General features: G+C 42.7%; 1 protein-coding gene across 1 annotated transcript in view; it reads left to right on the top strand.

Moving 5' to 3' along the window:
* LOC106604552 (palmitoyltransferase ZDHHC9) overlaps positions 1–24,055 on the top strand; it is a 56,331-nt gene that overhangs the window by 10,400 nt on the left and 21,876 nt on the right. The window contains exon 2 of the mRNA XM_014199304.2: positions 12,619–12,779. Coding sequence (XP_014054779.2) covers positions 12,619–12,779 — 161 coding nt within the window. The remainder of the gene's footprint in view (positions 1–12,618; positions 12,780–24,055) is intronic.

Below are 24,055 nucleotides of genomic sequence, written 5' to 3'. Positions count from 1 at the left end.
GAGTGTTTTCTATCCAAAGCTACTAATTACATGCATATTCTAGTTTCTGTGCAGGAGTAATAACCAGATTAAATCGGGTACGTTTTTTTATCCGGCTGTGAAAATACTGCCCCCTATCCATAACAAGTTAATACGTTTGAGCCAATCACTTGTGTTGTGACAAGGTAGGGGTGGTATAAAGAAGATGGCCCTATTGGTGAAAGACCAAGTCCATATTATGACAAGAACAGCTCAAATAAGCAAACTGAAACGATAGTCCGTCATTAGTTTAAGACATGGTCAGTCAATTTGGAACATTTCAAGAAGTTTCTTCAAGTGTAGTCGCAAAAACCATCAAGCACTATGATGAAACTAGCTCTCATGAGGACCGCCACAGGAAAGGAAGACCCAGAGGTACGTACCTCTGCTGCAGAGGACAAGTTGATTAGAGTTAACTGCACCTCAGATTGCAGCCCAAATAAATGTGTCATAGAGTTCAAGTAACCGACACATCTCAACCTCCACTGTTCAGAGGAGACTGCGTGAATCAGGCCTTCATGGTCGAATTGCTGCAAATAAACCACTACTAAAGGACACCAACGAGAGGAAGAGACTTGTTGGGGCCAAAAAACACGAGCAATGGACATTAGACCGGTGGAAATCTGTCCTTTTGATCTGAGTCCAAATTTGAGATTTTTGGTTCCAACCTCCATGTCTTTGTGAGATGCAGAGTAGGTGAACGGATGATCTCCGCATGTGTGGTTCCCACCGTGAAGCGTGGAGAAGGTGGTGTGGGGGTGCTTTGCTGGGGACACTGTTGGTGATTTATTTAGAATTCAAGGCACACTTAACCAGCATGGCTTCCACAGCATTCTGCAGCGATACACCATCCCATCTGGTTTGCGCTTAGTGGGAGTCTCATTTGTTTTTCAGCAGGACAATGACCCAACACGCCTCCAGACTGTAAAGGCTATTTAACCAAGGAGGAGAGTGATGGAGTGCTGCATCAGATGACCTGGCCTCCACCATCACCTGACCTCTACCCAATTGAGATGGTTTGGGATGAGTTGGACCGCAGAGTGAAGAAAAAGCAGCGTACACGTGCTCCGCATATGTGGGAACTTCTTCAAGACAGTTGGAAAAGCATTCCAGGTTAAGCTGGTTGAGATAATGCTAAGTGTGCAAGCTGTCATCAAGGCAAAGGGTGGCTACTTTGAAGAATCTCAAATATAAAATAAATTTTGATTTGTGTAACACTTTTTTTTGTTGCTTACATGTTACTTACTAAGTGTTATTTCATAGTTTTGATGTCTTCACTATTATTCTACTATGTAGAAAAGTCAAAATAAAGAAAAACCCTTGAATGAGTAGGTGTGTCCAAACTTTTGACTGGTACTGTATGTCCTTTATGGACTGTATGGCATGATAATAGGAGTTGGCTACAGCACATGGAGTTATGGAATGAGGTTGCCATGGATCATCTATGGGACAGATTCTGCAGCTGGACACGGGGGGTCTGTGATTCTGTTGTATCTGGCAACAGTTTGACATTCCTCATTTAGCAAGAATGTTACTAATATTTCTGTAGACTAAACTACTAGTCGTATGTGAGTAAGGAAACAATGATGGAAACCACTTTTGATGGCTGTGCTTTCATGGTTTACACCAATAGGATACTGGTCAGGATAATCTTCACTGGTGTAGCATCCTCTTTACACTGAATATATGTAGTCGTTTTCAGAGGGGAGACAGATCTAACCATGGGTTTGTTCTTTAGACACCAAACTAAAGAAAACGGCCTGAATCTGAGTGAAACTGAGAGGTCCTATCTGAGCTTGGCCATGAACAAATGCTCGTGTTAATTTTCCATTTTCGTTTGCAAACTGTTTTGCTTTGTGTACCCTAACAAACACAACCCACTTCTGACAGCTCAAGGTCAACAACTTTAGAGGAATCCTACGATTATATTACTCTAGGAGATCCAGCTTAGTTATCCTCCCACTAATTATATTGATATTTGTCCGTGAAGATCCAACACACACATTTCTTCCTTGGGAATCAATTCGCTGCATTAGGGCCAGGTTCCTTTCATGTTCGTTTTTGGATTAGAAAGTAGCAACAGGGCATAGATTGGAGGACAGAGAGACAGTGTACTCTGAGCAGGCTGGACCCAGTCCAAGAACAACCAACCAACTGGGTAAACCTCTACTTATCACCAACCATCAGCAGTCTAGTGAGGGAGGCTCCCCCTGAAGAGTAGCTGCCCTACAAATGAGCAACACTTACACAAAACAGGTGTTGTAGGATGAAGCAATCTCCATGCTTTTGGTCCCTTTTCCAGCATTGATTCGTACAACATTATTGTGTGGTCTTTGTATGTTTTGCAACAAACAGAAATTAGCATTTCTTATTGGTCCAGGTCCCTAATTTTCTGTATTTTTTTCCTTCTGTTTGATGCTTAATGAACAGGCTCAGGCTTTGATAGTCATTTGGCTCTGTGAACTGAAGGCCTGGCTGCTGCTGTACAAGTCCTCATGGGGGTGGCTAGTCTAGCAGAGCGGCCCTTGGCTTCTCCCGGTCAGATCCCTCAAATATATTGTGTGTGGCTCGGGAGGGGGCGAGATCGTGCTGACCTTAGTGTTACTCTGGCCAGAGGATATCTAGTAACAGAACTGAGGTCCCCCCGGATATCCATCTTCCCCTCTGTGTGTATGTCTCCAAATCAGCAAATTAAATGTGTTTTATGATTGAACAGGTAAAGGTAGTCACTCCCCGGTTGTCTTTTTTCTTCTTCATTTTGGTGTCTATTTAACACAACCCAGTCAGTGCCCTGATTTCATATTCAGAACCTACTGTATCTATTTCCAATTATCATGAAGTAGTCTTTGTTCCCTGAAAGATTTCTTGTTTAAGGTTTTGTTGTGTTATTAGGGAGAGTGAATTTCAGTGAAATTATCCTGTTCATATCTGAACTTCAAGTCAAGGAGGCGAGCTAGGGAGAGACACTTTACATGTTTTTCACCTCCATCCAAGTGCTTTGAAATGGATGACGCATGCCACCATTCTCCCAAGAAATGTCTGATATCATCTCTTTAAAAGACTCAGGTGTGCGGTATTGCCACTCTGGCAGCATTTTGGGTCTTAAGGTTTCGGTCCCTTCTCAATTTTCAGATCAATATGCTGTGCGTCCCAAATGGCACTCCACTGGGCCCTGGTCAGAAGTAGTGCACTATAGGGGAAAGGGTGCCATTTGGAACACAGGCGTTGTATTGCAGTGGCTTGTTGGGTTCTTATTGATTCTCCACACTACTATGTTCCTTTTTCCTCTCTCTGTCAGAGGTCACATCGTTGTGATCTGATTTATTAATGAATCACTTTGTTCTGCTCCACGGTTACAACTTTTTGTTGCTGATGCAACTTGTTTCTGAATATTAATATCAGACAGTTTTCAATTCCAACTGGTTTTAAAATGACCGCCCATTTAGTTGATTGTCCTTAAGTTGAGTAACCAATTGTAGTGTTATTTTTTTTAGAGTTCATTAATATACACTGCTCAAAAAAATAAAGGGAACACTTAAACAACACAATGTAACTCCAAGTCAATCACACTTCTGTGAAATCAAACTGTCCACTTAGGAAGCAACACTGATTGACAATAAAATTCACATGCTGTTGTGCAAATGGAATAGACAACAGGTGGAAATTATAGGCAATTAGTAAGACACCCCCAATAAAGGAGTGGTTCTGCAGGTGGGGACCACAGACCACTTCTCAGTTCCTATGCTTCCTGGCTGATGTTTTGGTCACTTTTGAATGCTGGCGGTGCTTTCACTCTAGTGGTAGCATGAGACGGAGTCTACAACCCACACAAGTGGCTCAGGTAGTGCAGCTCATCCAGGATGGCACATCAATGCGAGCTGTGGCAAGAAGGTTTGCTATGTCTGTCAGCGTAGTGTCCAGAGCATGGAGGCGCTACCAGGAGACAGGCCAGTATATCAGGAGACGTGGAGGAGGCCGTAGGAGGGCAACAACCCAGCAGTAGGACCGCTACCTCCGCCTTTGTGCAAGGAGGCGCACTGCCAGAGCCCTGCAAAATGACCTCCAGCAGGCCACAAATGTGCATGTGTCTGTTCAAACGGTCAGAAACAGACTCCATGATGGTGGTATGAGGGCCCGACGTCCACAGGTGGGGGTTGTGCTTACAGCCCAACACCGTGCAGGACGTTTGGCATTTGCCAGAGAACACCAAGATTGGCAAATTCGCCACTGGCGCCCTGTGCTCTTCACAGATGAAAGCAGGTTCACACTGAGCACGTGACAGAGTCTGGAGACGCCGTGGAGAACTTTCTGCTGCCTGCAACATCCTCCAGCATGACCGGTTTGGCGGTGGGTCAGTCATGGTGTGGGATAGCATTTCTTTGGGGGGCCGCACAGCCCTCCATGTGCTCGCCAAGAGGTAGCCTGACTGCCATTAGGTACCGAGATGAGATCCTCAGACCCCTTGTGAGACCATATGCTGGAGCGGTTGGCCCTGGGTTCCTCCTAATGCAAGACCATGCTAGACCTCATGTGGCTGGAGTGTGTCAGCAGTTCCTGCAAGAGGAAGGCATTGATGCTATGGACTGGCCCGCCCGTTCCCCAGACCTGAATCCAATTGAGCACATCTGGGACATCATGTCTCGCTCCATCCACCAACGCCACGTTGCACCACAGACTGTCCAGGAGTTGGCGGATGCTTTAGTCCAGGTCTGGGAGGAGATCCCTCAGGAGACCATCCGCCACCTCATCAGGAGCATGCCCAGGCATTGTAGGGAGGTCATACAGGCACGTGGAGGCCACACACACTACTGAGCCTCATTTTGACTGGTTTTAAGGACATTACATCAAAGTTGGATCAGCCTGTAGTGTGATTTTCCACTTTAATTTTGAGTGTGACTCCAAATCCAGACCTCCATGGGTTGATAAATTGGATTTCCATTGATTATTTGTGTGATTTTGTTGTCAGCACATTCAACTATGTAAAGAAAAAAGTATTTAATAAGATTATTTCTTTCATTCAGCTCTAGGATGTGTTGTTTTTTGATGTCACTAAACCGCACCCTTACTGTAGGCAGGGGTGGAAATCCCGGGGGGGACGGGTGGGGACACGACACCCCATCCTGGGAAAAATATTTGTCCCCCCCAATATATCACTGAAACATAACTGTAATTTAAATAATATTAATAATACGCAATGAAAGAAATTGTGCTGATTATAGACACTTAATAGCGCGTTTTTAAGTTTCAAAAGATTGCGACCCCCCCCGCCCCCCCACCCTTTGCCTCACAATGGTTTGATCCACTGCCAGTTCCTTAGTTGGCAAGGTAAGAGGGGTCGTGTCTACTGTCTGAAAGGCACTCAATGAACGTAACTGACGTGAGGTTAATCCAGTCAATCGCGCACACACACTAGCTGAATATGCAGAGCTAGCGCGCAAATATTAACTATTAAGCTAGCTAGTACCTATTCCATTTATGTGGCCTCGTCAAAGATGGAATCTTTGCCATCGTCAATTTATTCCAAGATCAGCACGCAGATGATGTAAATTAGTGCTTCAAAGACCCTGTGATAAGGTTAGCGATAAACTGAAGTCCAAACTGAACAGAACTACACTCTCTTCTACCATTGTCTTAAATATATTTAATGGTCTCGGTAGAAAAGCTAAATTGTCGCAAGGGAACTTTTATTTATTTATTTTATTTCACCTTTATTTAACCCGGGTAGCAAAGATTATAGCAAACACCACTGAAATGGAATTGGTGCTCGCTAGCTTTGCAAATTCAGCTATTGTTGGAAGCCAGCCAATATGAAACAAACTATTAAAATTACAAAAGGTTGCAGCATATGTTGTGTAAATGGTGAACTCATACAGCTGTCAACTCTTGTCATTTTAATCCGTTTCACATTTGCTAGCTACCTTTTTAGATCGAAGCCCAAATAGAATGATAAAAGGTAAGATGATAGAAGCCCATCTCCTACTGTAAATAACCTACACACACTGTGTGTGTGTGTGTGTGTGTAGCCAGCCAGCCAGCCAGGTAGAAAAATGGCAGAAAAATAAAAGACGCACATCAGAGTATTTTTCAGTACACCAAAACGCAAAGTAAGAACCCTAGTAGCCTAATATCTCAAAGACTAGTTGATAAAATGTTCATAAGAAAGAAATGAAATTCTAATGGAAATGTTTCACAATGATGTCATTAGGCAGAGCAGGCAACAGATGGCACACAGACAGCAGAGTTGGGGACAGATATGCAGGGACAGACTGGCAGAGACAGGGAGTCTCAGGTAAGTTTGAGTCTTTGTTTGGCAACATTATGAAAGGTTCTCAATTTTTTTTACTTGTAAAATAGGAACATAATTGGAAAATGCCATGGATACCCCCACTCTCAATTTAAACTGGTGACTGAACTAAGATTTGTTAAAGGCAATGGTATTGCTGTTGTAATTAGTTGTGTAGTTTTGGGTACCGGTAGTTAGGAGTACGGCAAACACCTTATTTCCTTGGTTCCTCAATATACATTTACCATATTACAATGTAGGCTATGTGTTACAGCACTACTTTTGGTGTCCCCCTCAGGAATTGCTCTTGAGAGAATTTCATGTAATTGTCCCCTCCAAAGTTGATATCAGATTTTCGCCCCTGACTGTAGGTTGGGGTTCCTTTCTTATTGTTCAAAGGGCAATGTCCAGCCAGCACTTTGAGGTCTTAGTCTTGTGGCAATTCTTGGTCTCAAGCCAATATGTCATGAAGACAACCGGGCACAAACCTTGGTAAGTTCAGATAGGAGATTTATGTCTAGAACAAACATGACATGTAGAATAAGGAGTCACATACTACCTGCAGAACATGCCTCAGTTGTTGCTGAGATGACTGTGGCTTAGAGATCACTATAGGAACTCTGGTCAGAATATACAGCGGCGAATATTATGGAACTATTTCCTGGGTCAGAGAACTGTTTACTGTGTGTGAGAGGGTGTGAGACCTTACAAAAGAGAGAAGTTACACAGCAGGCCTACTGCAGATCTGCTAGCGCAGCAATATAGTACATAATTCATTGTTATTGTGATTCACTTCTGCTCTCCAACAGACAGCTAACGCCGGTGTTATGACTTCATAAAGGCTGGGTATGAGTTACTCAGTGAAGGCAAATGTCAGGTGTGGCTAAGGCATGACATATTCCTCGGTTCTACTTTTTTAAGGCTGCAACGTCTCTACTTTAGAGGCCTCTCCTCATCTCCACTCTTGAAATACATGATCGGACGGTTTCCCAGACACAGATTAAGCCTAGTCCTGGGCTAAAAAGCAGGAAATTGGGCAGAAAAGTCTCAAACTGAGAATTGCACCCGTTTCATGGACACCTCAACTAAAGTTGAAGAGAACCACAAAAATATTATTTCTTACTTCTTGTTACTTAACAAGTCCTGTACCTATCCTCTTATCAGTGTTTTGAGTGTGAAGTTAAATGGTTTAAAGTCTAGATTCGAGAGCCCTCAATCAAATGTCCCTTCCCCTCCAGTGGTTAAAAGTTAACAGTAGTGTTCACTCTGCATCTGTTACCTATTATAATTGATACCAGGTAGAGCCAGTGGTTGATATGTTAGCTCAGCTTTCAATGTATGAAAAATAACTGGCTGTTACAAGCCTCGTGTTAGGAAAGTGTGTGACAAATTGTACAGGTTCTATGGCATGCAGGTTGGGCTCAAGGCCCAATTTTAAAGGGATAGTTCAGAGAAATTGCATATTTGGATATCTTAAAGGAATTTTGTTGTTCAATGGCTTAGTTTGATGTTATTTTGAGATGACTTGAGCATAAATATAGCCTACTTTGAACACTAATTTGGGAAGCCTTTCTCGCCGACGACAACGGGGAAGAGAAAGAACAAACAAGAAATATATGAAAACATATATTAAAGGCCCAATGCAGTCAAACGAGAGTTCCTGTTTTTTATATATTTTTCCACACTGAGGTCGGGTACGAATATTGCTAAATTGTGAAAATTAGGATAATGCCTTTTATTTTTTATTTTCAATTTTATGATATATTTTTTCAATTTTTGTATTATTTTTTTAAGTGTAAGATCTGTTTGAAAAGACTGCCTGAAATGTTGCCTGTTTTGGAGGGAGGGAGTTGTAGCCTGCCTTGTGATATCACCAGCTGGTAAATTAGGTTGTGTCTACAGTTACATGCGACTTCGGCTATGAGAACACAAAGTTTGCATTGAAAAGACTGGTCTAGACATACAAAAGTCGCATTGTGGTCTGATTATGTTCAGATCTGTCTGACTACTTCAGGAGGTGGTCAGGGATGCATTGTGTGGGGATTTCTCCTCAATCTGGATTCTATCAGAATACTAAAACTGCATGAACTGGCAAGTCCAGAGACAGCCTTAGTTAATAGACCAATAAGAGTTCCAAACCCCTCGGCCAATAACAGCTAGTTTTCAGTTTTCCCCTCACTCAGACCACTCCCAGACAGTCCTAGCAAAATTCTTGCTTGAGAAATGGCTATTTTTGTTTCTTTTTCACCATGTTTTCAATTAAAAATCACAAGGTGCTTAATTATAACCCAGCAAGGATGTGATGTTGAGATAAAAATGGCTGCATTGGACCTTTTTTAAGAAAATGAAATTCAATCATATTGAGAGATTTTCAGAAGGCAAATAATACTGAACACAGAATCTGACAATGAGTGTTGAGTCTGAATGTGATTAATTACGCTGTTGATGGAAAAACTGAAATGGCAAAATGAAAAGGGCCTTGCTTAAATTTGACTGGTTTATCGCATTGTTTAAAAAAATTAAATAAAGCTCTGGCCATCTGCCTCAGGGCTTAAACTAGTGGAAATATATATTGATTGGATGGATCTCTGCTCCTTTTCATTTTTCCATTAGTGTTGAAAAGGTAGCCTGGTCCCAGATCTGTTTGTGCTGTCTTTCCAACTCCTATGGTCATTGTCAAGGCAAAGGAGTTGGACACAGCGCAAACAGATGTGGAACCAGACTATTAAATAGGTACTGGGGGGAAACGTATGGCACCAGTATGCACACTTACCTGTCTAATCTACATAGTGGGGCAAAAGGCACTAAGAGTTCAAAGGAATAAATCCTGAAGTCAAGTCAATCTCCATAATGTGAAAGGAACAGGTAGACTTTGTCACCCTGTGTTTTGTTGACTCACTCTTGTACACTGTAGCTACACCCCTCCCCATACTCCTATTCCTCCCTCTTACCGAACATTTTCACTATGGTGTTTGAGTCAGCATAAAATGGCACCCAAACAAAAAGAGGAAATGAAACATTTAAGGGAACTGAATGACAGAACCAGCCTAACCAGTCAGTGTCTGGGGCTTCCATCATAAACGTGCCTTGTGCATGTGTACCAGACTGATTTGGGAGAAAGTTTGTTTTTCAACTAGAACGCATTTTCTTGGATTGATTATGTTTTGGGATTTTGTAGGAAGATCCACCATCTTTATACATCAGGATCCACAAGAAATCTGGTGTTTTTAAAATAATTTCCGTTTAACATACAGTACCTCTTGCATGATCAAACTCATATCCTGTTACACTAGTTATACTGAAATACACAAGACTCATCAACCTGTCCAGCAGGACATTGCCCTTTACTGTATGACCAGATGTGGTAATACTTTCCCATTCTATCTTCATAAGGAATTATATGCGTCATCTATAACTCATTAGGTGTAATACATGTGCTTATGCATTATGAAGAGGGTGTTCCTAGGACATATCTCCACATGGGGAGCAGTGCATTATAATGCCTCATGCACAGCTTGTATGGCATTACACATGTGATTATTATGAAGAGGGAAGTTTTACAAATTACCAGTCAAGTTTGGACACACCTACTCATTCAAGGGTTTTTCTTTATTTTCCCTATTTTTCTACATTTGATTTGATTTGGATCTCTTTTAGTCCCCATTTGGACTAATCTTCCAAGAGTCCTTAAATATTAAAATACAATTTATATACACATATAACACACTATTACAAACATACATAATATACTAACATTGTAGAATAATAGTGAAGACATCAAAACCATGAAATAACACATGGAATCATGTAGTAATGAAAAAATGGTTAAACAAATCCAAATATATTTTTGATTCTTCAAAGTAGCTACCCTATGCCTTGATGACAGCTTTGCACATTCTTGGCATTATTACATTTACATTTTACATTTTAGTCATTTAGCAGACGCTCTTATCCAGAGCGACTTACAGTAGTGAATGCATACATTTCATACCTTTTTTTTGTAGTTTTTTTGTATTATCTCAACCAGCTTCACCTGGAATGCTTTTCCAACAGTCTTGGAGTTCCCACATGCTAAGCACTTGTTGGCTGCTTTTCCTTCAGTGTCAGGTCCAACTCATCCTAAACCATCTCAATTTGGTTGAGTTCAGGTGACTATGGAGGCCAGGTCATCTGATGCAGCACTCATCACTCTCCTTCTTGGTCAAATAGCCCTTACACAGCCTGGAGGGGTGTTGGGTCATTGTCTTATTGAAAAACAAATGATAGTCCCACTAAGCGCAAACCAGATGGGATGGCGTATCACTGCAGTATGCTGTGGTAGCAATGCTGGTTAAGTGTGCCTTGAGTTCTACATAAATAACTGACAGTGTCACCATCATAACACCACCTCCATGCTTCACTGTGGAAACCACACATACGGAGGTCATCTGTTCACCTACTCTCCGTCTCACAAAGACATGGCAGTTGGAACCAAAAATCTCATTTGGACTCATCAGTCCAAAAGGACAGATTTCCACCGGTCTAATGTCCATTGCTTGTGTTTCTTGGCCCAAGCAAGTCTCTCTCTTATTCTTATTGGTGACCTCTAGTAGTGGTTTCTTCGCAGCAATTCTCTGAACTGTTTATATGTCTGTTACTTGAACTCTGAAGCATTTATTTCGTCTGCAATTTCTGATGCTATTAACTCTAATGAACATCCTCTGCAGCAGAGGCAACTATGGGTTTTCCTTTCCTGTGGCGGTCCTCATGAGAGCCAGTTTCATCATAGCACATAATGGTTTTTGCGACTGCACTTGAAGAAACCTTAAGTTCTTGAAATTTTCAGAATTGACTGACCTTCATGTCTTGAAGTAATGAAGCTGTTGTTTCTCTTTGCTTATTTGAGCTGTTCTTGCCATAATATGGAGTTGGTCTTTCACCAATTAGGGGTGGAATACAGGAGAGAGCCCTATCTTGTCACAACACAACTGATTGGCTCAATCGCATTTAGAAGGAAAGAAATTACGCAAATGAACTTTTAACAAGGGACACCTGTTAATTGAAATGCATTCCAGGTGACTACCTCATGAAGCTGGTTGAGAGAGTGCCAATTGTGTGCAAAGCTGTCATCAGGGCAAAGGGTGGCATCTTTGAAGAATCTCAAATATAAACTATTTGTTTAACACTTTTTTGTTGTTGGTTACTACATGATTCTGTAGGTGTTATTTCATAGTTTTGATGTCTTCACTATTGTACAATGTCAAAAAAATAAAACAAATACAGAAAAACCCTTGAATGAGTAGGTGTCCAAATATATTTACATTTGTTTAACACTTTTTTTGCTGACATGAGTCCGTGTTAATTCATTAGTTTTAATGTCTTCACTATTATTCTACAATGTAGAATATAGTAAAAATAAAGACAAACCCTTAAATGAGTAGTTGTTAACTTTTGACTGGTACTTATATATATATATATATATCTCCTTACATTGTGGATGTGTGATCTCTCCACATGGGGAAGGAGAGCAGCTTCTCTATTAATAGCTCAATGCAGTGGCCTGTGGTGCTTGCCAATCTGCCGCAGCACTTTACAGAATGCCTTTGCCACCATGACAGGAAAATGGGCTTTTTTTGTGGGGCGTCCTGGCTGCAGAGTGGCGTCCTGAGTCTATTGGCAGTTTTACAGTTTAGGCATGCCAATTGGACTCGTGTTAATACTGCTCCTCCCCCCTCCGGAGGGTGAGAGCGTTTAGAAGTGTAAACATGGTCTCCGGCTGTTGTTGATTCTTGGGCCATGGCTGCAGTGTCTGTGTGAAGCCCTAGGGAAGGGTTGCAGACCAAACTGTTTTAACTGCATGCTGCGTCAGTAAACAACTTCTGAACACAGTTCTACAAGGACGTGTAGAGGCTTGTTTCTCAGTGCCGACTGTTTGTGCAGCGCTTTTGTTGACAATTAGGGGATTCTAATAGTCTCATGTGTAAGACGAGGGCTTCTTCAACCTCTGGTATAGTTATCTTCACAGCCGTATTATTGTGCTGCCATAAAGGGGAAACACAGATTTGCTCCTGGGCCATGTAAATACATATAAAGAAATATCAGATATTGAGTGTGAAATGGAAGACAAGAAATTAAAATGTTCCACTCACAATTCATGAGGATTTGCATCATAACTAAATAGAATAATCACATGGTACTGTAACTATCCTGCTTTAGCTTAGTGTTTCACGAGTCAATCACATTATAATCACTCACTATGGAGTATTCAGAGTCAACATTGAGAGAGTTGTGTGGTGCTGGAATATTATTAACCTATGGTCCTCTTGTCACATCTGCAGGTGCCCATACCTGGCAATCCACCTGTCCCCTGCCATCCCGGTCTTTGCTATCCTCCTCTTCTTTTTCGTCATGGCCATGCTGCTGAGGACCAGCTTCAGTGACCCGGGAGTGTTGCTGCGCGCACTCCCCGAAGAGGCCACCTTCATCGAGATGGAGATCGGTGAGAAAGTTTACCCTACCTGTGTTATCATCCTTCCCTTGGCCCTGTATAGAAACAACCCCTAGGCCATATCCCATATATGCACTGAACAAAAATATAAACGCGACATGTAAAATGTTGATCCCATGTTTCATGAGCTGAAATAAACGACCCCAGAAGTGTTCCATACACACACAAAGCTTAATTCTCAACAACAAAAAGTTTGTGGAATATCAAGAAGCTGATAAAACAGCATGATCATTGAACAGGTGCACCTTGTGCGGTGGACAATGAAAGGCTGTTCTAAAATGTGCAGTTTTGTCACACAACACAATGCTGCAGATGTCTCAACTTTTGAAAGCATGAAATTGGAATGCTGACTGCAGGAATGTCCACCAGAGTTGTTGCCAGATAATTGAATGCTCATTTCTCTACAATAAGCTTCCTCCAGTGTCATTTTAGAGAATTTAGCAGTATGTCCAACCGGCCTCACAACCGCAGACCGTGTGTGACCACACCAGCCCAGGACCTCCACATCTGGCTTGTTCACCTGCGGGATCGTCTGAGACCAGCCACCGGAAAGCTGATGAAACTGTGGGTTTGCACAACCGAAGAATTTCTTCACAAACTGCAAGAAACCGTCTCAGCTTATCTACGTGCTCGTCATCCTCACCTAGGTCTTGACCTGACCACAGTTTGTAACCGACTTCGGTGGGCAAATGCTCACCTTTGATGCCCACTGGCACGCTGCTGTGAGTCCCGGTTTCAACTGTACCGTGCAGATTGCAGACGGCCTGTATGTCGTCGTGTGGGCGAGCAGTGTCAATGTTGTCAACAGAGTGCACCATGGTGGGGTTATGGTATGGGCAGGCATAAGCTACGGACAATGAACACAATTGCATTTTATCAATGGCAATTTGAATGTGACAATGATCCTGAGGCCCATTGTCGTGCCATTCATCTGCCACCATCACCTCATGTTTCAGCATAATGCACATCCCCATCTCGCAAGCATCTGTACAGATTTCCTGGAATCTGACTGTTTTTTTTTTATCCATGTCCCTACCTTTAAAAAAATACATACATACAGTACCAGTCAAAGTTTGGATACCTACAGATTCAATTCTGTACACATCTGGCCCTTCTTTAGATACTGTGTTAACAAACCACCAAACGAGCTTCAACGCCATACAACACTCCTTCCGTGGCCTCCAACAGCTCTTAAATGCTAGTAAAATGAAATGCATGCTCTTCAACTGATCGCTGCCTGCCCGATTAGCATCACTACTCTGGACGGTTCTGACTTAGAATATGTGGACAACTATAAATACATAGGTGTCTGAGACTGTAAAGTCTCCTTCCAGACTCACATTAAGCATCTCCAATCCAAAGATTAATCTAAAATTGGCTTCCTATTTCGCAATAAAGATGGGCTGTGTACAGACTCTTGACAGCTTTGGCAAGAGTGTGCAAAGCTGTCATCAAGGGTGGCTACTTTGAAAAATCAAAAATATAAAATACCTTTTGGTTACTACATGATTCCATATGTGTTATGTAATAGTTTTGATGTCTTCACTATTCTACAATGTTTAAAAAAATTAAGAAAAACCTTGAATAAGTTGGTGTCCCAACTTTTGACTAGTACTGTATATCTATGACCAACAGATGCATATCTGTATTCCCAGTCATGTGAAATGCATAGAATAGGGCCTAATGAATTGTTTTCAATTGACTGATTTCCTTATGAACTGTAACTCAGTAAAATCTTAGAAATTGGTTGCATTTTTTTGTTCAGTGTATTTGTAGATTTGAAACCCAAACTGAATCAATGTAATGTGACATTTTCTGTAGCTCTGAAAGAATTTAAGAGTTTAAGGTAAGCAATATTGCGAGCGTTCCATCTAGCCTATCAGAGGGCAAGGTGAAGCTACTGTCATGCTGCTCAGGCCTATCTAATCTTCTCCGATGTACATGAAGCGCCTAAGGGGTAGGGGCAAGCGAAGTCTCTTCCGGATGTGGGGCCTAGGAGGACTGTGGCCCACCACCCGAGGCGATTAAGAAGCAAGCGAAGTGTAAAGCATTTTGGGGTCATGAATACTGCAGCAGGTGTGTGTGTGTGTGTGTGTGTGTGTGTTTCAAGCAGCAGTGTGGAGACCAGAGCCCCTTCCTGTTGGTTAATTCATGTTTGTTATGCTTTATGCCACTAAAGGTTAGCTAATCATCCATGTTGTTCTGAGCTTATCCCCTAGTCACACCCCTGCATTGTTACTGACTTTTTCTGCAATTTGAGGTGTACTGTTTCGAGCCTTGATGAAGTCTGAATTCATCAATTTGGCCCTCCATGCCGTTCTCATTACCTAGACAACGGTAGTATGCATTAATTGTTATAATGGCACAACCAAATAGGAGGGTTTTGCAGACGTGTTCTTCCTATGTTTTCTCGTATAAGCTAGCCAGATGTGGCTCTTAATGAACATGCTGTACATTGCTGCACTTCTAATGGTCTTTGTTTTGATATCCTGACCACTCCCTAGTGGACTATCCACTCTTTCAGCCAGCCTCTCTTTCCTGTCCGTCTCTTGAGGGAAAAGCCTGTCTGCTCTGCAGTAGCCCAGCCACAGCCCAACCCTCTCTCCCTCTCTCTCTCTTTCTAGCTGTTCAATGTGCAGGGAAGATTCACAGTGCCCTTCATGCATCCCCCCATCCTCTCTCATTACAGTCGAGAGGCTTGGGTGAGGGACTGGTCAGAGTTCCTCTCCAGATGAGCGGTCTGGAAATGATTTGCCCCTGCTGCAGGTGATCCACTGAGAGTGCCTTTGCTGGCAGTGCTCCTTTTTGTCACGGCTCTGACTCAAGCCTTCCAGTCAGAATACATAGTCATACTATTGGGCTAACATGCTAATGGATATTGCTTCTTGGACTGATATGCTTCCTTTGTGATGGCTCTGACTCAGGCCTTCCAGTGAGACAACAGTGATACATGCTAAAGGCTATTGCCTATTAGGATAACATGTGAATTGTTATTGCCTGTTCGGCTAATGGCTATTTAGCTAACATATTAATGGATTTAGGGCTAACATTCTCATCCTTGGTCTAACACTGGCTGTAATGGCACAACTTAGAACAGCAAGGCCGTTCAGTTTGTGTGACATGACCTTGTTTAGTATTTTGAGCCACAGATTGTGTTTGGTGTTCTGCAGCAGGATCCTGCCCTCAACCTATTTTGCACTCCTCTCAAACTGGTCTTCCTCATCGTACACTAGTCTCAAAACATCTGACCCTAGGCAAAAGTGACTTGGGTCTGGGTTCAGTTATATACTTTTTTTGGCATAGAGGAAATGCGTCACTGCCTACAGTACGTCACTAGTTTATCCGCTTGAATAAAATACAAAATAGTATCTAGCAAGATGGAGATCAGAGGTTATTTTTAATGAGTGCATTTCGCAAGTCACTCATTTGCATCAACTACCTTACCTAAAACCACTGCAAAGGTTTTACCTGCAAACTTTGATTTTGAATCGTGACGTTCTAGCATGCTTGCCTCATTTTATTGGTAGAGTCGCCAGAATAGTTTTCATCTTGCGTTTCCATCCCAAAAATATCTTTAATGTGCCATCATTGGCCAGCGTGGCAATTGGTGGGGTCTGTGATGGATTGTGGGGTGAGTTATTGGGAGACAGGCAGGTGCAGATGTGTGGGCTCTAGAACCCAGGCTGCCCGGCATATTGATGAAGGCTCAGCTGTGGTGCTCTGTCACTTAGACCCGTTAGTGGCTGGCTCCTGGAGGACTACTAATCGGATGAGAGCCTATCCTCCTGGAATTTATAATGGGCCGACCAGGACCGGCTCTTCACAAAGGACCGCACGTATGGTCTCATTCACCACTGGAGTGCTAGCTAGCTACATGAATTCATTCACAAAGCAATGGATTTAAGTGGAAAGTGGTTTGATATAACTTATTGTGATTCGACATTGTGATTTGTTAAAAAGCCTGGTGTTTCTTTAAACATGTTTTGCAGCATTTGATGAAGCCATTTCACCACCGTCTTGTGTCCTGTACAGTACACTGTGTTGATTTGTCCTGTACACTGTGTTGATTTATAATTTTTTTTTATCAAAGGTGGTAGCAAGATCCTTTTAAAAAATGTATTCTACTTTCTTGCCTCTTGTTCAATCATGCAAAGACTTTGGGGGTGGTATGGCCTCAATGCTTTTAGAGCAAACTGTGTAAATGTTTGATTTGGTTCAAGTTGTGCTGTCTCACCACCTGTCCTAGCATTCATTCCCCCTGGCAGTATTCAGTAATGTTATTTGAATAATTTAAAATAAGCGATTTACACTACATACAGTTGAAGTCGGAAGTTTACATACACCTTAGCCAAATACATTTAAACTCAGTTTTTCACAATTCCTGACATTTAATCCTAGTAAAAATGTCCTGTCTTAGGTCAGTTAGAATCACCACTTTTATTTTAAGAATGTGAAATGTCAGAATAACAGTAGAGTGATTTTTTTTTCTTCAGCTTTTATTTCTTTCATCACATTCCCAGTGGGTCAGAAGTTTACATGCACTCAATTAGTATTTGGTAGCATTGCCTTTTAAATTGTTTAACTTAGGTCAAATGTTTCGGGTAGCCTTCCACAAGCTTCCCACAATAAGTTGGGTGAATTTTGGCCCATTCCTCCTGACAGAGCTGGTGTAACTGAGTCAGGTTTGTAGGCCTCCTTGCTCGCACATGCTTTTTCAGTTCTGCCCACACATTTTCTATGGGATTGAGGTCAGGGCTTTGTGATGGCCCCTCCAATACCTTGACTTTGTTGTCCTTAAGCCATTTTGCCACAACTTTGGAAGTATGCTTGGGGTCATTGCAAACTGTAGTCTGGCTTTTTTATGGCGGTTTTGGAGCATTGGCTTCTTCCTTGTTATGTCGATATAGGACTCGTTTTACTGTGGATATAGATACTTTTCTACCTGTTTCCTCCAGCATCTTCGCAAGGTCCTTTGCTGCTGTTCTGGGATTGATTTGCACTTTTCGCACCAAAGTACGTTCATCTCTAGGAGACAGAAGGTGTCTCCTTCCTGAGCAGTATGACGGCTGCGTGGTCCCATGGTGTTTATACTTGCGTACTATTGTTTGTACAGATGAACGTGGTATGTTCAGGCATTTGGAAATTGCTCCCAAGGATGAACCAGACTTGTGGAGCTCTACAATTATTTTCCTGAGGTCTTTGCTGATTTCTTTAGAATTACCCATGATGTCAAGCAAAGAGGCACTGGGTTTGAAGGTAGGCCTTGAAATACATCCACAGGTACACCTCAAATGATGACCAGACTACCTTTTTCCATATGTTTGGGGAGTCTCCCACATGCCTTTTGACGAACACCAAATGTGTTTGCTTATTATTTTTTAAATTTAAGCAATGGCTTTTTTCTGGCCACTCTTCTGTAAAACCCAGCTCTGTGGAGTGTACGGCTTAGTGGTTCTATGGACAGATACTCCAATCTCCGCTGTGAAGCTTTGCAGCTCCTTCAGGGTTATCTTTGTTGTGCCTCTGATTAATGCCCTCCTTGCCTGGTCTGAGTTTTGGTGGGCGGCCCTCTCTTGGCAGGTTTGTTGGGGTGCCATATTCTTAAAAAAAAATGTATAATGGATTTAACGGTGCTCTGTGGGATGTTCAAAGTTTTGGATATTTTTTTATAACCCAACCCTGAGCTGTACTTCCGCACAACTTTAACTTTTTCCCTGACCGGCTTGAAGAGTGCCTTGGTCTTCATGGTGCTGCTTGCTTAGTGGTGCCCCTTGCTTAGTGGTGTTGCAGACTCTGGAGTCTTTCAGAACAGGTGTACAGTCGTGGCCAAAAGTTGAGAATGACACAAATATTAATTTTCACAAAGTCTGCTGCCTCAGTTTGTATGATGGCAATTTGCATATACTCCAGATTGTTATGAAGAGTGATCAGATGAATTGCAATTAATTGCAAAGTCCCTCTTTGTCCCTCTTTGCCATGCAAATGAACTGAATCCCCAAAAAAGATTTCCACTGCATTTCAGCCCTGCCACAAAAGGACCAGCTGACATCATGTCAGTGATTCTCTCGTTAACACAGGTGTGAGTGTTGACGGACAAGGCTGGAGATCACTCTGTCATGCTGATTGAGTTCAAATAACAGACTGGAAGCTTCAAAAGGAGAGTGGTGCTTGGAATCATTGTTCTTCCTCTGCCAAACATGGTTACCTGCAAGGAAACACGTGCTGTCATCATTGCTTTACACAGAAAGGGCTTCACAGGCAAGGATATTGCTGTCAGTAAGATTGCACCTAAATCAACCATTTATTGGATCATCAAGAACTTCAAGGAGAGCGGTTCAATTGTTGTGAAGAAGGCTGCGGGATCAGGGCACCACCAGTACAGAGCTTGCTCAGGAATGACAGCAGGCAGGTGTGAGTGCATCTGCACGCACAGTGAGGCGAAGACTTTTGGAGGATGGCCTGGGCAGCAAAGGGCAGCAAAGAAGCCACTTCTCTCCAGGAAAAACATCAGGGAGAGACTGAAATATTCTGCAAAAGGTACATGGATTGGACTGCTGAGGACTGTGGTAAAGTCATTTTCTCTGAATCCCCTTTCCGATTGTTTGGGGCATCCGGAAAAAAGCTTGTCCGGACAAGACGAGGTGAGCGCTACAATCAGTCCTGTGTCATGCCAACAGCAAAGCATCCTGAGACCATTCATGTGTGGGGTTGCTTCTCAGCCAAGGGAGTGGTCTCACTCACAATTTTGCCTAAAAACACAACCATGAATAAAGAATGGTACCAACACATCCTCCGAGAGCAACTTCTCCCAACCATCCAGGAACAGCTTGGTGACGAACAATGCCTTTTCCAGCATGATGGAGCACCTTGCCATAAGGCAAAAGTGATAACTAAGTGGCTCGGGGAACAAAACATCGATAGGAATCTCCCCAGACCCTAATTCCATTAAGAACTTGTGGTCAATCCTCAAGAGGTGGGTGGACAAACAAACACCCAAAAATTCTGACAAACTCCAAGCATTGATTATGCAAGAATGGGCTGCCATCAGTCAGGATGTGGCCCAGAAGTTATTTGACAGCTTGCTAAAGCGGATTGCAGAGGTCTTGAAAAAGGGTCAACACTGCAAATATTGACTATTTGTATCAACTTCATGTAATTGTCAATAAAAGCCTTTGACACTTATGAAATGCTTGTAATTATACTTCAGTATTCCATAGTAACATTGGACAAAAAAATCTAATGACATTGAAGCAGCAAACTTTGTGGAAATTAATATTTGTGTCATTCTCAAAACTTTTGGCCACGACTGTGTGTGTGTTTTATATTTTATTTAATTTATATATATATATATATAAATGAGATCACGTGACACTTAGATTGCACACAGGTGGACATAATTAGATAAGTAATGTGACTTCTGAAGGTAATTGGTTGCACCAGATCTTATTCAGGGGCTTCATAGCAAAGGGGGTGAATACATAGGCTTATTTCACTGTAGAGCCTCTAGCCCTGCTCATTATACCTTATCCAACCTTTCAGTTCCACCACCCACACTGCTATGACATCTTCTGGTTTCAATGATGTTTCTAGAGACAATATCTCTCTCATCATCACTCAATGCCTAGGTTTACCTCCACTGTATTCACATCCTACCATACCTTTGTCTGTACATTATACAGTGAGGGGAAAAAAGTATTTGATCCCCTGCTGATTTTGTACGTTTGCCCACTTACGAAGAAATGATCAGTCTATAATTTTAATTGTAGGTTTATTTGAACAGTGAGAGACAGAATAACAACAAAGAAATCCAGAAAAACGCATGTCAAAAATGTTATAAAATTATTTGCATTTTAATGAGGGAAATAAGTATTTGACCCCTCTGCAAAACATGACTTAGTACTTGGTGGCAAAACCCTTGTTGGCAATCACAAAGGTCAGACGTTTCTTGTAGTTGGCCACCAGGTTTGCACACATCTCAGGAGGGATTTTGTCCCACTCCTCTTTGCAGATCTTCTCCAAGTCATTAAAGGGTCCGAGGCTGACGTTTGGCAACTCGAACCTTCAGCTCCCTCTACAGATTTTCTATGGCATTAAGGTCTGGAGACTGGCTAGGCCACTCCAGGACCTTAATGTGCTTCTTCTTGAACCACTCCTTTGTTGCCTTGGCCGTGTGTTTTGGGTCATTGTCATGCTGGAATACCCATCCACGACCCATTTTCAATGCCCTGGCTGAGGGAAGGAGGTTCTCACCCAAGATTTGACGGTACATGGCCCCGTCCATCGTCCCTTTGATATGGTGAAGTTGTCCTGTCCCCTTAGCAGAAAAACACCCCCAAAGCATAATCTTTCCACCTCCATGTTTGATGGTGGGGATGGTGTTCTTGGGGTCATAGGCAGCATTCCTCCTCCTCCAAACACGGCGAGTTGAGTTGATGCCAAAGAGCTCCATTTTGGTCTCATCTGACCACAACACTTTCACCAGTTGTCCTCTGAGTCATTCAGATGTTCATTGGCAAACTTCAGATGGGCATGTATATGTATTCATGAGCAGGGGGACCTTGTGGGTGCTGCAGGATTTCAGTCCTTCATGGCGTAGTGTGTTACCAATTGTTTTCTTGGTGACTATGGTCCCAGCTGCCTTGAGATCATTGACAAGATCCTCCCGTGTCGTTCTGGGCTGATTCCTCACCGTTCTCATCATCATTGCATCTCCACGGGGTGAGATCTTGCATGGAGCCCCAGGCCGAGGGATATTGACAGTTCTTTTGTGTGTCTTCCATTTGCGAATAATCGCACCAAATGTTGTCACCTTCTCACCAAGCTGCTTGGCGATGGTCTTGTAGCCCATTCCAGCCTTGTGTAGGTCTACATTCTTGTCCCTGACATCCTTGGAGAGCTCTTTGGTCTTGGCCATGGTGGAGAGTTTGGAATCTGATTGATTGCTTCTGTGGACAGGTGTCTTTTTTACAGGTAACAAGCTGTGGTTAGGAGCACTCCCTTCAAGAGTGTGCTCCTCATCTCAGCTTGTTACCTGTATAAAAGACACCTTGGAGCCAGAAATCTTTCTGATTGAGAGGGGGTCAAATACTTATTTCCCTCATTAAAATGCAAATCAGTTTCTAATATTTGACATGTGTTTTTCTGGATATTTTTGTTATTCTCTCTCTCACTGTTCAAATAAACCTACCATTAAAATTATACACTGATCATTTCTTTGTCAGTGGGCAAACGTCCAAAATCAGCAGGGGATCAAATACTTTTTTCCCCCACTGTACCTTGAAGCTGTTTTATCACCCCCAGAAACCTGCTCCTTTTACTCTGTATTCTGGACGTCATAGATGACCAATTCTCATAGCTTTTAGTCGTACCCTTATTCTACTCCTCTGTTCCTCTGGTGATGTAGAGGTGGATCCAGGCCCTGCAGCACCTAGCTCCACTCCTATTCCCCAGGCGCTCTCTTTTGATGACTTCTGTAACCGAAATAGCCTTGGTTTCATGCATGTCAACATTAGAAGCCTTCTCCCTAAACTTTGTTTTATTCACTGCTTTAGCGCACTCTGCCAACCCGGATGTCCTAGCCGTGTCTGAATCCTGGCTTAGGATGTCCACCAAAAACTCTGAAATCTTCATCCCTAACTACAACATTTTCAGACATGATAGAACGGCCAAAGGGGGCGGTGTTGCAATCTACTACAGAGAGAGCCTGCAGAGTTCTGTCCTACTATCCAGGTCTGTACCCAAACAATTTGAACTTTTACTTTTAAAAATCCATCTCTCTAAAAATAAGTCTCTCACCGTTGCCACCTGCTATAGACCACCCTCTGCCCCCAGCTGTGCTCTGGACACCATATGTGAACTAATTGCCCCCCATCTATCTTCAGAGCTCGTGCTGCTAGGTGACCTAAACTGGGACATGCTTAACACCCCAGCCATCCTACAATCTAAGCTTGATGCCCTCAATCTCACACAAATTATCAATGAACCTACCAGGTACCACCCCAAAGCCGTAAACTCGGGCACCCTCATAAATATCATCCTAACGAACTTGCCCTCTAAATACACCTCTTCTGTTTTCAACCAAGATCTCAGCGATCACTACCTCATTGCCTGCATCCGTAATGGGTCAGCGGTCAAACGACCTACACTCATCACTGTCAAACGCTCCCTGAAACATTTCAGCGAGCAAGCCTTTCTAATCGACCTGGCCCGGGTATCCTGGAAGTATATTGACCTCATCCCGTCAGTAGAGGATGCCTCGTTATTTTTTTTAAATGCCTTCCTCACCATCTTAAATAAGTATGCCCCATTCAAGAAATTTTGATCCAGGAACAGATATAGCCCTTGGTTCTCTCCAGACCTGACTGCTCTTAACCAACACAAAAACATCCTGTGGCGTTCTGCATTAGCATCGAACAGCCCCCGTGATATGCAACTTTTCAGGGAAGTTAGAAACCAATATACACAGGCAGTTAGAAAAGCCAAGGCTAGCTTTTTCAAGCAGAAATTTGCTTCCTGCAACACAAACTCAAAGTTCTGAGACACTGTAAAGTCCATGGAGAATAAGAATACCTCCTCCCAGCTGCCCACTTCACTGAGAATAGGAAACTCTGTCACCTCCTATAAATCCACTATAATTGAGAATTTCAATAAGCATTTTTCTAAGGCTGGCCATGCTTTCCACCTGGCTACCCCTACCGCGATCAACAGCACTGCACCCCCCCACAGCTACTCGCCCAAGCCTTCCCCATTTCTCCTTCTCCCAAATCCAGTCAGCTGATGTTCTGAAAGAACTGCAAAATCTGAACCCCTGCAAATCAGCCGGGCTAGACAATCTGGACCCTTTCTTTATAAAATGATCTGCCGAAATTGTTGCAACCCCTATTACTAGCCTGTTCAACCTCTCTTTCGTGTCATCTGAGATTCCAAAAGATTGGAAAGCAGCTGCTTTCATCCCCCTCTTCAAAGTGGGACACACTCTTGACCCAAACTGCTACAGACCTATATCTATCCTACCCTGCCTTTCTAAGGTCTTCAAAGCCAAGTCAACAAATTACCGACCATTTGGAATCCCACCGCACCTTCTCCGCTATGCAATCTGGTTTCAGAGCTGGTCATGGGTGAACCTCAGACACGCTCAAGGTCCTAAACGATATCGTAACCGCCATCGATAAGAAACAATACTGTGCTGCCGTATTCATTGACCTGGCCAAGGCTTTCGACTCTGTCAATCACCACATCCTCATCGGCAGACTCAATAGCCTTGGTTT

Source organism: Salmo salar, chromosome ssa05, assembly GCF_905237065.1.
Source record: "Salmo salar chromosome ssa05, Ssal_v3.1, whole genome shotgun sequence".
NCBI lineage: Eukaryota > Metazoa > Chordata > Actinopteri > Salmoniformes > Salmonidae > Salmo > Salmo salar.
Note: the sequence above shows the minus strand (reverse complement) of the source record. Positions and strands in the feature narration are given on the sequence as shown.